Source organism: Dromiciops gliroides, chromosome 2 (genome assembly GCF_019393635.1).
Source record: "Dromiciops gliroides isolate mDroGli1 chromosome 2, mDroGli1.pri, whole genome shotgun sequence".
Lineage (NCBI taxonomy): Eukaryota > Metazoa > Chordata > Mammalia > Microbiotheria > Microbiotheriidae > Dromiciops > Dromiciops gliroides.
Window position 1 is genome coordinate 197606106 of NC_057862.1, and position 12270 is coordinate 197618375.

Sequence of the window (12270 nt, forward strand, 5' to 3'; positions counted from 1 at the left end):
TTATTTCCCCAGAACCTAGCACAGTGCCAGGCATATAATAGATGTTTAATAATACATGTTGATTAAGATGTCATTTCGGAGGGGGGCAGGGGGAATGCCACAAGATATCCTCATGGTTAAAAAATTGGCTGGAAAATACTTAGCTTCATATTTGCTTTAGTGGCCAATTAGTCCTACAAAGATCTAGTAAGAATGACCCTATCATAAGTGTTTATGTTTGTTTGTTTTTAAAGCTTAAGATGAGACAGCTTGTAACCCTGGTTACACAGGTTAATCTGTATACTTCTATCCCCCTCCCTCCCTTATAAAAGTCTTAGAATCTAGTTTCCTGGGGCAGCTAGGTGGTGCAGTGGATAGAGCACGGGCCCTGGAGTCAGGAGTACCTGAGTTCAAATCTGGCCTCAGACACTTGACACTTACTGGCTGTGTGACCCTGGGCAAGTCACTTAACCCCAATTGCCTCACTAAAAAAAAAAAAAAAAAGGAATCCAGTTTCCTAACCCCAAGTTCTTGTTTCTGTCACCAACACAGGCAAGACAGAAACCTCACGAAGTGAAGACTGACCTGGAGATCAGTGGGCGCTGTTCTTTTCTAAAACACCGTTCCTGAATTCTCTGCAAGCGACAAGATCCAAAGACCTCTTCATTGACTCAGGGGAAGGATACTCTTTCCCATAAGCTAGAAATGCACTGTTTGTGTCTCTTCTCTTGTCTGTGGTACTCAGCATTCTTCTGCCAGGACTCTGTTCATCTCCAGACACTCTCTGTGACTTTGGAAGAACTTGAAGAATTGCCTGCTCCAGGAATACCGTTGCACAACGGCCCATTCAGCAAGTTTAGCAGATGACTTTTTGGCTACACCAGTTGTAAAGATTACGAACATGGAAACATAGAGGAGGGAACAAATCTTATTTGCACTTTATGTAAACTTTTCAGATTGAAAGAAAGCTTTGCCAAGAAATGCTGCCTCTGAAAGCAACTTGAGGGGTTGACCTAAGGAAAGAGTTTAGTGTTCCTAGTGCATCTCAGCTAGAAACCATTGGACAGGCTTTCTGTAGCATTAGCTCATGTGTGTTTTCACTTTCTTTACAAAAGGGGCATCCTCATTATTGTAATACCTTCACATATGCCTTGTTGTCCAGATACTTCTCATTTTGTTCCTTCTTCCTGGTCTTGGAAGTAAGGCTTCTTGCCTCTGCTCAAGTTGGGTGAAAATGTTAACCTTGTATAAGATAGGAGTACCATTTACTTCCCTTTTCGTTTTCTTCCCTCAAGAGGTTACTTCCCTAGAAGTCTAGCCAAGTCTGGAAGTTCAACGTTGTCTTATTGCTTCTTTAATAAGGTAGAGTTGCGAATCCAAGAGTAAAAATCTGTTTGGACCTTAGAACCAATTTATAATTACATATCTTTTGAAATTAACAAAAAATGTCTCTCCCCATATTCCCTCCTCATTATAAAAAAAAAAAAGAAAGAAAGAAAAAAACTTTTATAACATATGCTTTGTCCAAAAAAGAAATTGCTCCCTTGGTTGTGTCCAAAATCCTATGTCTCATCCTTGAGCCTTCATTTCTAGCAAGAGGTAGCTAATGTTCCATTGGGTTCCACTGGACCTCAGACTTTATATGTGTCTCCACTGGTACTGTTGGGAAAGAGGACTCAAGAAAATTAGTAATGTCTTCCCCTTTAGAAAAAAATGAGGCCACCCTCCTTTGAGAAAGTGGGGTTCTATATTTTTAAAAGAAAATAGAAATAAAAAATTACTGAGAAAAAAACAAACTATGTTGAGTCACTTGACTCTGTCTATCCCCACCATCCTTCACTTCCACAACCGGCATTTTGGTTAGACCTTGCTACCTCAGGCTTACTCCTGTTGTCAGTGTTACAGAGGTCATATATTTACTGAGGTGTAATTGTGAAATTGTGAAGAAAAGAAATTGTGTTCTCTACGAATGTATGAGGGAACACTTTCCCTCATCTCAAGTCTCCATTTCCTCATACCATTGTGGCCTTTTTTCACCTTTCTCTCAGACATCTTCTCTGTTCCCTTTTGTATCTTACTTGGAATTGTCTCATTTCCCTACCCATACAGTGAAGAAGGAAAATGGGAAACACTTTCATTTTCTTTTGGTAGAGATGTTCGATTTCTTGGAAAAAATCACAAGTTTAACTTGGCTTTAATTGATTGTTGAAAAGCCTTAGACAAGTGTTGCCATCTCTAATTCGGCCTCACATCAAGATCTTTTCTATGTGTATCTTTGGAGATGTACAATATGTGTCCCTTTCTTCCCCATTTTGTCACCATGGAAAAGACTTCCTGGGGTGTGTGGGGGGGCGGTGTACAACGTTCTATCATCATACATTGGTGAACCCAGGAGATAAATGATAAATTCTAGAACTCTTTGGTGTCATGAATGGTTTGGTGAATGAAACTGAGCTAATTATTCACCAAATGGTGGATTGCTGTAGAACATGCTGTGAGCTACTATTAGTTGGAAGACTGAACACACAGGATTTCTCTTCTTCTCTAGCTTGGACCATTAAGAATATAAATTTAGCCCTGATGAATGTAGCTCCAGTTGTACTAAGAAAGAATCCCTGAGAATAAGCTGAAAGATCATAGTAAGAGAAAAATGCTTTACTAGATACCCTGGTGACAAACAGTAACTATACATTTTGAAATGGACTTTTTTACTTTGGGGTTTTTTCCTTCTTTTTTGGGGGACTTGACCTGTGATTTCGTAGGCATAGGGAACTCCTGGTCAGGGATTTCCTTTACCAATGCATCAGCATTATCTCTTGCAGCTTACAGTCTTGGGTGCCTTGGGTACCAACAGGGTAATCAACTTTCTAGTGGTCACAAAGCCCTCCATTGCCTATTCAAAAGGTAGCAGAATAAGCCTACAAAACTCACAGCTTTTCACCAGTCTTTCTCATGTATACTAAATGGGGCATCTGATTGCTGGGAGTAAATGCTGATTAACTGATTGGTTGAGTAGCAGGCTATTAAAACAGTATAGCCAGGCAATTAGGTGGTACAGTAAGTAAAGCACCAGCCCTGAATTCAGGAGGACCTGAGTTCAAATCCAGCCTCAGACACTTGACATTTACTAGTTGTGTGACCCTGGGCAAATCACTTAACCGTCATTGCCCCATCAAAACAAAACAGTAGGGGCAGCTAGGTGGCGCAGTGGATAGAGAACCGGCCCTGGAGTCAGGAGTACCTGAGTTCAAATCTGGCCTCAGACACTTAATACTTACTAGCTGTGTGACCCTGGGCAAGTCACTTAACCTCAATTGCCTCACTTTAAAAAACAAAACAAAACAGTAAAGCCCTGGTACTGTGAGTTGATTTCCTTTTTTTTTTTTTAACTTGTCCAAGGTCTGACTTTTCCTATACCTAAATGCCTTGGGGAAAAGGTACTATACAATAACTGTTTTTTTAAAAAATAAACTATTTTATACTAGGCTGATTTGTATGGCTGAATTATGCCCCTAGAAATCAAGCTCAGAGCAGGCTGAAGATGAAACCTTATACCCAAGGACTGTTTTTTTATATTCCCTTAGACCCCCTTGTTTGGGAAAGATTGAAAACTGCCAAGGGAAAGTCATTTGGTGAATAATCAGATCAATTTAATTTGTATTCCTGGCAATGGAAATGTTAAAAGCCTTCCTAACCATTACATCATCTAAATAGTGCAGGGTCCTTAGCAGTAGATTGAATTTTGATCCAAAGATCCAATTTCATGGGAGTAAAAAGTCTTACCTCAGTTCAGTAAATAGATCTGCAGTAGAGTAGTTAATAAAAACTAAATGCATAGCCGTCTAAATTATGGATCATCTGTTTGAACCTGATATCTTTTTTTTCTTTTTAAATTACTCTGGCTTCTTAGTAGCAGAATTGTCATCATGTCTGATCATTTAATCCTAATATTTCCTTTAAAAGAAGTAGTGATGGGAAATGCCCACATAGGGTCAGCAGTCCTTATTAAATAGTTCACAAAACATAGAGGTTTAAGGTGTTTTCTTTTTAAAGATTTGCTTGACCCTTGAAATGGTCAGCTGTGGTGAGGAGACCCCCCAAAATGACATTGTTTTTTTGTGTTTGGTTTGTTTTTTTTTTAGTATTAAAACTTCAGCTGACAGAGAATGATTAGCTATGTGGCTCTAGAGAATCTCAAAGTTAAAGAATAAGTCTTAAGTAATTACTTTAAAGATGGAAATTGCCTAGTGTTTTCTCCTTCCTATCCCTCGCTGCCCCCCCCCAGTTTAAAAAGCAGCTGACACATTTAAAGGATTCATAAAGGAATCTTTTAAACTCCTACCATCTCCAAATGTTTTATTCCTCAGATGTGAAGGTCTGCAGCCAGTGTGAGCAGGGCAAATGATTCCTTTTGCTAGTAGTGGGAATAGGTTTAGGGTTATCTATCCATCAATTCTTACCTGAAAAATGGCCAGGATCGGTTAGGAGAGTACAATATTTTGTCATAGGACCGAGTCTTCCAATCTTAAAGCTGGAAGTGGGTCCCCTTGCGATAATATAACTCAGCATGCTCGTTTTCAAGATGAAATTAACACCTAGAGGAAGTTTTAAAAGCTCCTTTTGAGGGGGCAGCTAGGTGGCACAGTGGATAGAGAATTGGCCCTAGATTCAGGAGGACCTCAGTTCAAATCCGACCTCAGACACATGATACTTACTAGCTGTGTGACCCTGGGCAAGTCACTTAACCCTCATTGCAGGGGAAAAAAAAAAGCTCCTTTTGACCCTTTGCTTGTTTTCTCTCTCTCTCTCTCTCTCTCTCTCTCTCTCTCTCTCTCTCTCTCTCTCTCTCTCTCTCTCTTTCTCTCTCTCTCTCTCTCTCTTTCTCTCTCTCTCTCTCTCCAAGTTTGAATGCCCATTTTCATTCATTATGAAGAGCAACAAACATGGTTGTATTTTCAAAGGCACCCAAGCTGCCTTTTCCTTGAAATTATCTTTTTAAGATTGACTTTGGAGGAGGGCAGCTAGATGGCACAGTGGTTAAAGCACCGGCCCTGGATTCAGGAGTACCTGAGTTCAAATCCGGCCTCAGGCACTTGACACTTACTAGCTGTGTGACCCTGGGCAAGTCACATAACCCCTATTGCCTGCAAACCCCCCCCCCAAAAAAAAAAAAGATTGACTTTGGGACAGGCATCTTGACCCAAGGTCCACGAGATTTTAAAAAAATATTTTGAGAGCTATTTCAATAAAACTGGTTTCGTTGGTATTACTATGTATTTTTTATTTTATGCATATAAAACCATTCTGAGATGAGTCTGTGGGCATTGCCAGCCTGCCAAAGGGGTCCATGAAACAAAAAGGTGAAGGGCCCCTGCTTCAGAAGAACAAGGTCATGTACATCTCTCTGTGTATTAAGTATTTCTACATTTAGTATGAACCTCAAGAACAACCAAAAAAGTACAAAAAGAGTTTTTGTTTGCTTGTTTCCTGAGAATATCCAGGGCTGCTGCAGAGTCAGAGAAAACCTTTTCTGAAAAAAAATCAGTTTTAGAGTTTTAAGTTATCTAGGTCACCCTTGCCATTTTACGTATGAGGAAGCTGAGTGTCAGAGAGGTTAAGTGACTTCCTCACAGTCACACAGTCAGAGGGGTTCGAATCCAGGTCCAAGGACCCCAAACCCAGCAGGCTTCTTTTATTCAGCATTTCACAGTGCTTGCCTTTGAAGGGAAGTGGATGTAGTTGCTTTCATTCTACATTGCCTTAAAGCTAAAAGGGGTTCTGATGTTTTGGCCAAGCTCACGAAGCAAGTAAGCCATCCCAACACTTAGCACAGTGTTTGACACATACTAAGTGCTTAATAGATATTGACTGATTGAAGTGGGGACCTAAACCCAAGTCTCAATTCCCAATCCAGCTATACTGCCGGTCATCCTGTTTCCTAAGTTGATTTGTAAAACTGTAAGAGGCAGTGAATAGAGTGTTGGGCCTGGAATCAGGAAGACTCATCTTCATGAGTTCAAATCTGCCCTCAGATGCTTCCTAGCTGTGTGACCCTGGGCAAGTCACTTTACCCCATTCGCCCCAGTTTCTTTTCTGCAAAATGAGCAGGACGAGGAAATGTCAAATTACTCCAATATGTTTGCCAAATGGGGTCACAAAGAATTCGAAACACAAGACCAAAAAAACTGAACAACATCCATAAAACTACCAATAAGAGGGTAATGAATGGGCTGGGTGGGAGGGAGAGGTATGCACAGGGCAATGGATCATCCAAGAGATGGAGCATCTCTTGGCTTGAGCTGAACATTATTAGCCCTGCTCTCTGTTAGATTCTGAGTATTAGTTGTAAGGTGTGAACACACACACACACAACATAGCTAAGTAGGCTTGTCATCTGGAGTGAAAATATTTGTGGTTTCCCTACTGTATTGAGTTTACAGTCCTCCCTGTAATGAGTTTAAACATTGGTTCTGACATATTGTTATTCCTTGTAAGAGTGTGCCTCAATATGAGAAAAAGATATATTTTCTCCCTTCCTCCCTCCCACCCCCCTTTAAAAAACACATGCCCTTCCAGCTAGGATTTACCTACACAAAAGGTAGGTAGAGAGATCTATGAAGCTTAGTTGCCCTGAGGCATTATTTCCCCTTCAGATGGATCCTACAAATAGGCAGAGCCTCAGTCCTTCTGACCTTTTGTTTCTATCACTCCAGGGACCATTTTGCAATGACTGAGTTCAAGTTAGGATGGAGAACTGCAAATGCTTGCTTTTCAAAGGCTGCCTTTTCCTTGCAATTTTGTATGGTTGAGTTTAGAGCAGAGGTTGTTAACTTGGTGTCCACATAGCCCCAAAGGGTCCCTGGACAGATTTCAGTGGGTCTGTGAACTTGTATGGAAAAAATTTACACCTTTATTTTCACTACCCTCTTAAGTTTAGCATTTCCTTCAATCGTGAATTTTAAAACCAATTCTGAGAATGGGTCCATAACCTTCTTTACCAGACTACTATTGGTGTTCATGATACAACAAAGGTTAAGAATCCCTGGACTAAAGAACATTTAAAGGTCCTAGTCAGTTATTTGAGAGTTGGTCGTTTTTTGTTTTGTTTTTGTTTTTGTTTTTTTGAGCCCATCAGTATATTCTGAAAGTTGAAATATGGCCTCCAGTTGCTTTTTTTTTCTTTTAGCAATTTTCCTGACCTTGCTATAGTAGAATGCTTTGGAAAATAGCTGGGTTTTTTTGTATCACTCACAGGTAAATAATCTTCCATTCATTTCAGTGCTTGAGTATTTTCAGAAAAATCTATAAAGACCACTTTGTGATTTCAAAAGGGACAAAGCCTGCCTAAGGCTGTGTGTGTGCTGGTCACCACCACCTTTGGATTGTGGCTGATTAAATGTGTGTATGTTGTCCTTGCCAACCCTACAGGTCGACTTAAATTGTGAAATGAAATCACTTCAGTACTGCAAGAATCAATAAACACTGGGTTATGTTCAAATCTGTGTTTAAGCACTTTATTTTTCATGCTTATTTCTTGAGGGAGGAATTGGACTTCTTTTTGTTATTTTTATTTTCAATTCCAAATTCTTTCCCTCTCTCTATCCTTTCCCCCATCCACAGAGAAGGCCAGAAATATGATACCCAATCACAAATATGAAGTCATGCAAAATATTTCCACATTAGCCACGTTGCAAAAAAAAGGAGAGAAAGAAAGGAAGGAAGGAAGGAAGGAAGAAAGGAGAGGGAAAGAAAGTTAAAAAAATGTTTCAATCTGCATCTGTCTATTCAATCTGATGAACTCTGGTTCATCAGTTCTCTCTGGCAATGGATTGCATTTTTCATCATGAGTCTTTTAGAATTGTCTTGGATCATTGTCTTGATCAGAGTAGCTAAGTCTTTCACAGTTGATTATTGTTACAATATTGCTATTATTATGTAAAATGTTTTCCTGGTTCTGCTTACTTCACTTTGCATCAATTCATTTAAGACTTATTGAGGTTTTTTGAAAAACCTCTTTGTCATTTCTTAAAGCATAGTCGTGTTCCATCACAATCACATACTACAACTTGTTCAGCCATTCCCCAATTGATAGGAATTTTTCAGTTTCCAGTTCTTTGCCACCACAAAAAGAGAGGCTAAAAATATTTTTGTACATATTTTCCTTTTTCTTTGATCTCTTTGGGGTATAGACCTAGTAGGGATACTACTGACTCAAAGGGTTTGATGTCCTTTTATATCTAAATCATATACCCATTTAGAGCATATATCTTGGTGGGCTTCCCTTTTAAAAGTGGTCACTAGAGAGAAGGGAGACCAGCTGTTAATAGAACTGAAGTGTAGATTGTCACCTAGCATTAATAAGTGCTTACTGTGTGCCAAGCACTGTGCTAAGCATTGGGAATACAAGTAGAAAGACAATCCCTGCCCTCAGAGGAACTCACATCATAATGGGGGAGAATAATATAAGAAAGGAACTGAAAAGGAGTGGGAAGGGGCAAGGTATCCAGCTTGAGAGCATGGTAAAGTCCATAATGCAGCCTGAAGAATTATTAGACATGGCTGGCCTGTAGTACTTTTTTCAAATGGAGATCCTAGGAGGAGCCAACGAATCAGAGGGAGAGGTTGCAGGGGCAGAGGGTACTTCCAATGTGTGAATTCAAGGGCTAAAGTGAAATTTCTGGAGGAAGAGCTGAGTCATGGTGAGACTTCAGGATGGCAAAGGAAGTCTGGAGTGCAGCCTGGAGATGATGAACTACCTCCTTAAAATGGAAAGGAAAAGATTTATTGGATTGTTGAGATCAAAGATTAAAATGGGGACCTGAGAGGTCATCTAGTTTGGAGATATCAATCATGGGGCCCAACCCTCCAGAATACTGCCCAAAGCAGATTAAAATGTAGTTTGAAAATGTTTAACAAAAGAAAAATACAATAAAACAAAAGTAATGTTAATTTGTGGTTTTCTAAATCTATTCATTACAAGGATCTGTTTCCATTTGAGTTTGACACCACTCACCCAGTTCCCTATCCCTCTCCCTCATTTTACAGATGAGGAAACTGAGGCCCAAAGAAGTTAGTTAAGTGATCTGCTTCCAAAGTCGCACAGGTAGAAGTGGCAACATTAGGATTTGAACCTGGATTATCTGACTCATAAATATTTTCTTGTTGAGTTCCCTTGGGAAATGTGGGTCAAATGAGCACAGACTTTACTAGTTGTGACACATGTACATTACCTGGAATATAGTAAGTACTTTATAAAGGTGTGTTTTGGGAGAGAGGCCAACAGTACTATACCTGGGAATGGGAAGGCCTGGGGTCTAGTCCCAATTCTATCGCTAATAGCTATGTGACCATGTCTAAGACACCTCTGGATGAAAGTTCCTCATCTGCAAGTAGGTCATGCTTCTTCTTAAACTAGGTGATCTTTTAACCTCCTTCCTGCTCCAACTGTCCAAATTTACGAAATCCTTGCCATAGCCAGAGCACTGAGCTGGCAATCTCAGAGGGATCTTTCTCATAATTCACATTTCAATTTCAATATCTAAGTTGTTTACTGAATTATCAAGATCAAAGGATCAGAGATTTGAACAGGAAGGGACTTTAGAACATCCTTTTTCTCTTCCCTTATTCCCCGCCTCCAATTTTTCAAATGAGAAAAGAAGACCAGAGAGGTTAATCTATTTGCCTAAGACCCACCCAGGCAAAAGTGGTTGTTTAGTTGTTTTTCTTTTTTTTTTTTTTAACTGCATTATTTGGGAGTGAGTGGACAGGTTTATCTGGAGCTTGTGGGAGTCACAGTCTCTCCTCCGCCATCTTGGCAAAGCGGGCAATTATCTCGGTTGTTTTTCTTTTCTTTTCTTTTTTTTTTTTAAAGTGAGGCAATTGGGGTAAGTGACTTGCCCAGGGTCACACAGCTAGTAAGTGTTAAGTGTCTGAGGCTGGATTTGAACTCAGGTCCTCCTGACTCCAGGGCCGGTGCTCTATCCACTGCGCTACCTAGCTGCCCCTCAGTTGTTTTTCAATAGTGTTTGACTCTTCATTACTCCATTTGGGGTTTTCTTGGCAAAGATACCAGAGTGGTATGCCATTTCCTTGTCCAGATCATTTTACCAATGAGGAAACTGAGGCAAACAGCATTAAATGACTTGTCCAGGTTCATGTAGCTAGTCAGTGTTTGAGACTGGATTTGAATTCATGTAGATGAGTCTTCCTGAGTCTAGGTCTAACACTCTATCCACTGCACCACCTAGGAGTGGTAGAATCAGGATTTGAACCTAGATTTTCTGACTCCCCAAGCCCATTGAGAACTCTGGCTGGAACAATCCTGGAAAGGCAATACCTTGAGAAAAGCAGTCGTGACTCCATTTTGCAGGTTTGGCACCTACTTTTGGGCATTTCCGCCTATTTTTATAGTTATTCATCCTGTGGACTAGGCTCTCCTTGAAGTGCCTATTTTTTTTTCCACTCTCCTGTTGGGCAAGATAACATTTTCAGGATTTAATCCTCATCTGATAAGTTTATTTTTAACCAACCCTACATCCTCTCTTCCTTGCTTTTTATTTTCTTTAACCCCCCATCTCGTCCTTTACTGGCTTTCTCAGGAGGTGCAAGTGCTAAGAGACTTCTCTATGGTTACAATAACACGGAACAAATTGAACAAGAGCCAGTTTCCCCATACAGTAGCAGATCGCTAAGAATGCTGGGAAAATCTACCTAAGGTTCACAGCAACTTTCTCCTCCTCACGTGTTCCTGTTTTCAACTGAGAAGCTATAGTCATCCTCAGCCCCTCCTCTGGGTGTGAATGTGGAGTCCATAGTTTGGCCATCAGAGAGTTTGTGTCATCCCGGGAGAGGAAGCTTGCATTAAAAAAAAACAAAAAACAAAAAACCGTGTGAAACAAAGGTTTATTACCTTGAACAAAGTCACGCAGCTAGTTAATGACTTTACAGGGCAGACGAACTTTGGCTATGCCTACAGGATTGAGAGATGACATGCATTTATTAAGCTCTTCTAGTGTGTCAGGCACTCTGCATAAAAACTGGGCTGCCTCCTTAGGCTATAAATGTTTTTTGTTTTGAGGCTAATGAAACTGGCCGCTTTCCATTTAAATGTAGGGAAGGTTCATGTTTTTCTTGTGACCTCTGACTGAGGTTTTCCCAGATAAGTTTGTCAGGAGTAAATTATTATCTTGCAGCTTTGTGGTATAATTTATTTTCTACCATATTTTTTACCCTTTCCCTTACTTCCCTCTTCCCGAAAGGAATATAGATAAATAGGGTTATGAGAATTCCTATGACAGCAGAAACTTTTCCAGCTGCCACTAGGGCGAAGTGAAAATTTAAAATCTGGACAAAGAAATGATCTTTGAGTGAACAGATCAATTCCTTAGAGTTAATGTTGTACATGGGGAATAATTCTTTGAGACTTATTTCTGACTGTATTTTAAACTATATATACATTTAAACATTTCCTCAATGGGTCTTACAAGAGTTACTGAATTATGCTTCGTTGTTCTATGATATATGGGATCATAGATTTAGAACCAGAAGGGACTTTAGAGGTCATCTAGTCCAACCACCCTTATTTTGTTTATTCTTTTTTTTTTTTGGTGAGGCAATTGGGGTTAAGTGACTTGCCCAGGGTCACACAGCTAGTAAGTGTGTAAAGTGTCTGAGGCCAGATTTGAACTCAGGTCCTCCTGAATCCAGGGCCAGTGCTCTATCTACTGTACCACCTAGCTGCCTCAACCCCCCTTATTTTGTATCTGAGGTAACTGAGGCTCAAAGAGGCTGTTACTTACCCATGGCCCCAGAGGTAGGAGATGTTAAAGCTGAGATTTGAACCTAAGTCCTTTGATGCCACATCCATTATTCTTTCCATGGCATTACGTTGGTCAACCAGCACTTATTAAGCACCTACTATATTTATATGCCAGTCACTGTGATAAGTATTTTGCAAATATTGTCTCATTTGAATCTTACAACAATCCTGGTAGGTTATGCTAAAATAGTTCCTGTTCTCAAGGAGCTCACAGTCTAATGGGAGAGACAGCATGCAGATAATTATGTACAAATGAGTTATACACACGATGAGAAGTCACTAAGAGTAAAGATAATTGTGAAAGGCTTTTTGTAGAAGGTAGAACTTTCACTAAGACTTGAAGTCCATCAAGAAAGCTGGAAAGCAGAGATGAGGAGAGGGAAAGTTCCAGGCACAGGGTTCAGTTCATGAGAATGCCCAGAGATGAGATGGAAAGTCTTGTTTGAGGAAACTCAAAGAGACCTGTGTTACTG

At 40.1% G+C, this 12270-nt stretch overlaps 1 protein-coding gene across 1 annotated transcript in view; it reads left to right on the forward strand.

Moving 5' to 3' along the window:
• EGLN3 (egl-9 family hypoxia inducible factor 3) overlaps positions 1–2690 on the forward strand; it is a 37186-nt gene extending 34496 nt beyond the window's left edge. The window contains exon 5 of the mRNA XM_043986149.1: positions 532–2690. Within this exon, the coding sequence (XP_043842084.1) occupies positions 532–563 (32 nt within the window). The 3' untranslated portion in view covers positions 564–2690. The remainder of the gene's footprint in view (positions 1–531) is intronic.
• The last annotated feature ends 9580 nt before the right edge of the window (positions 2691–12270 follow it).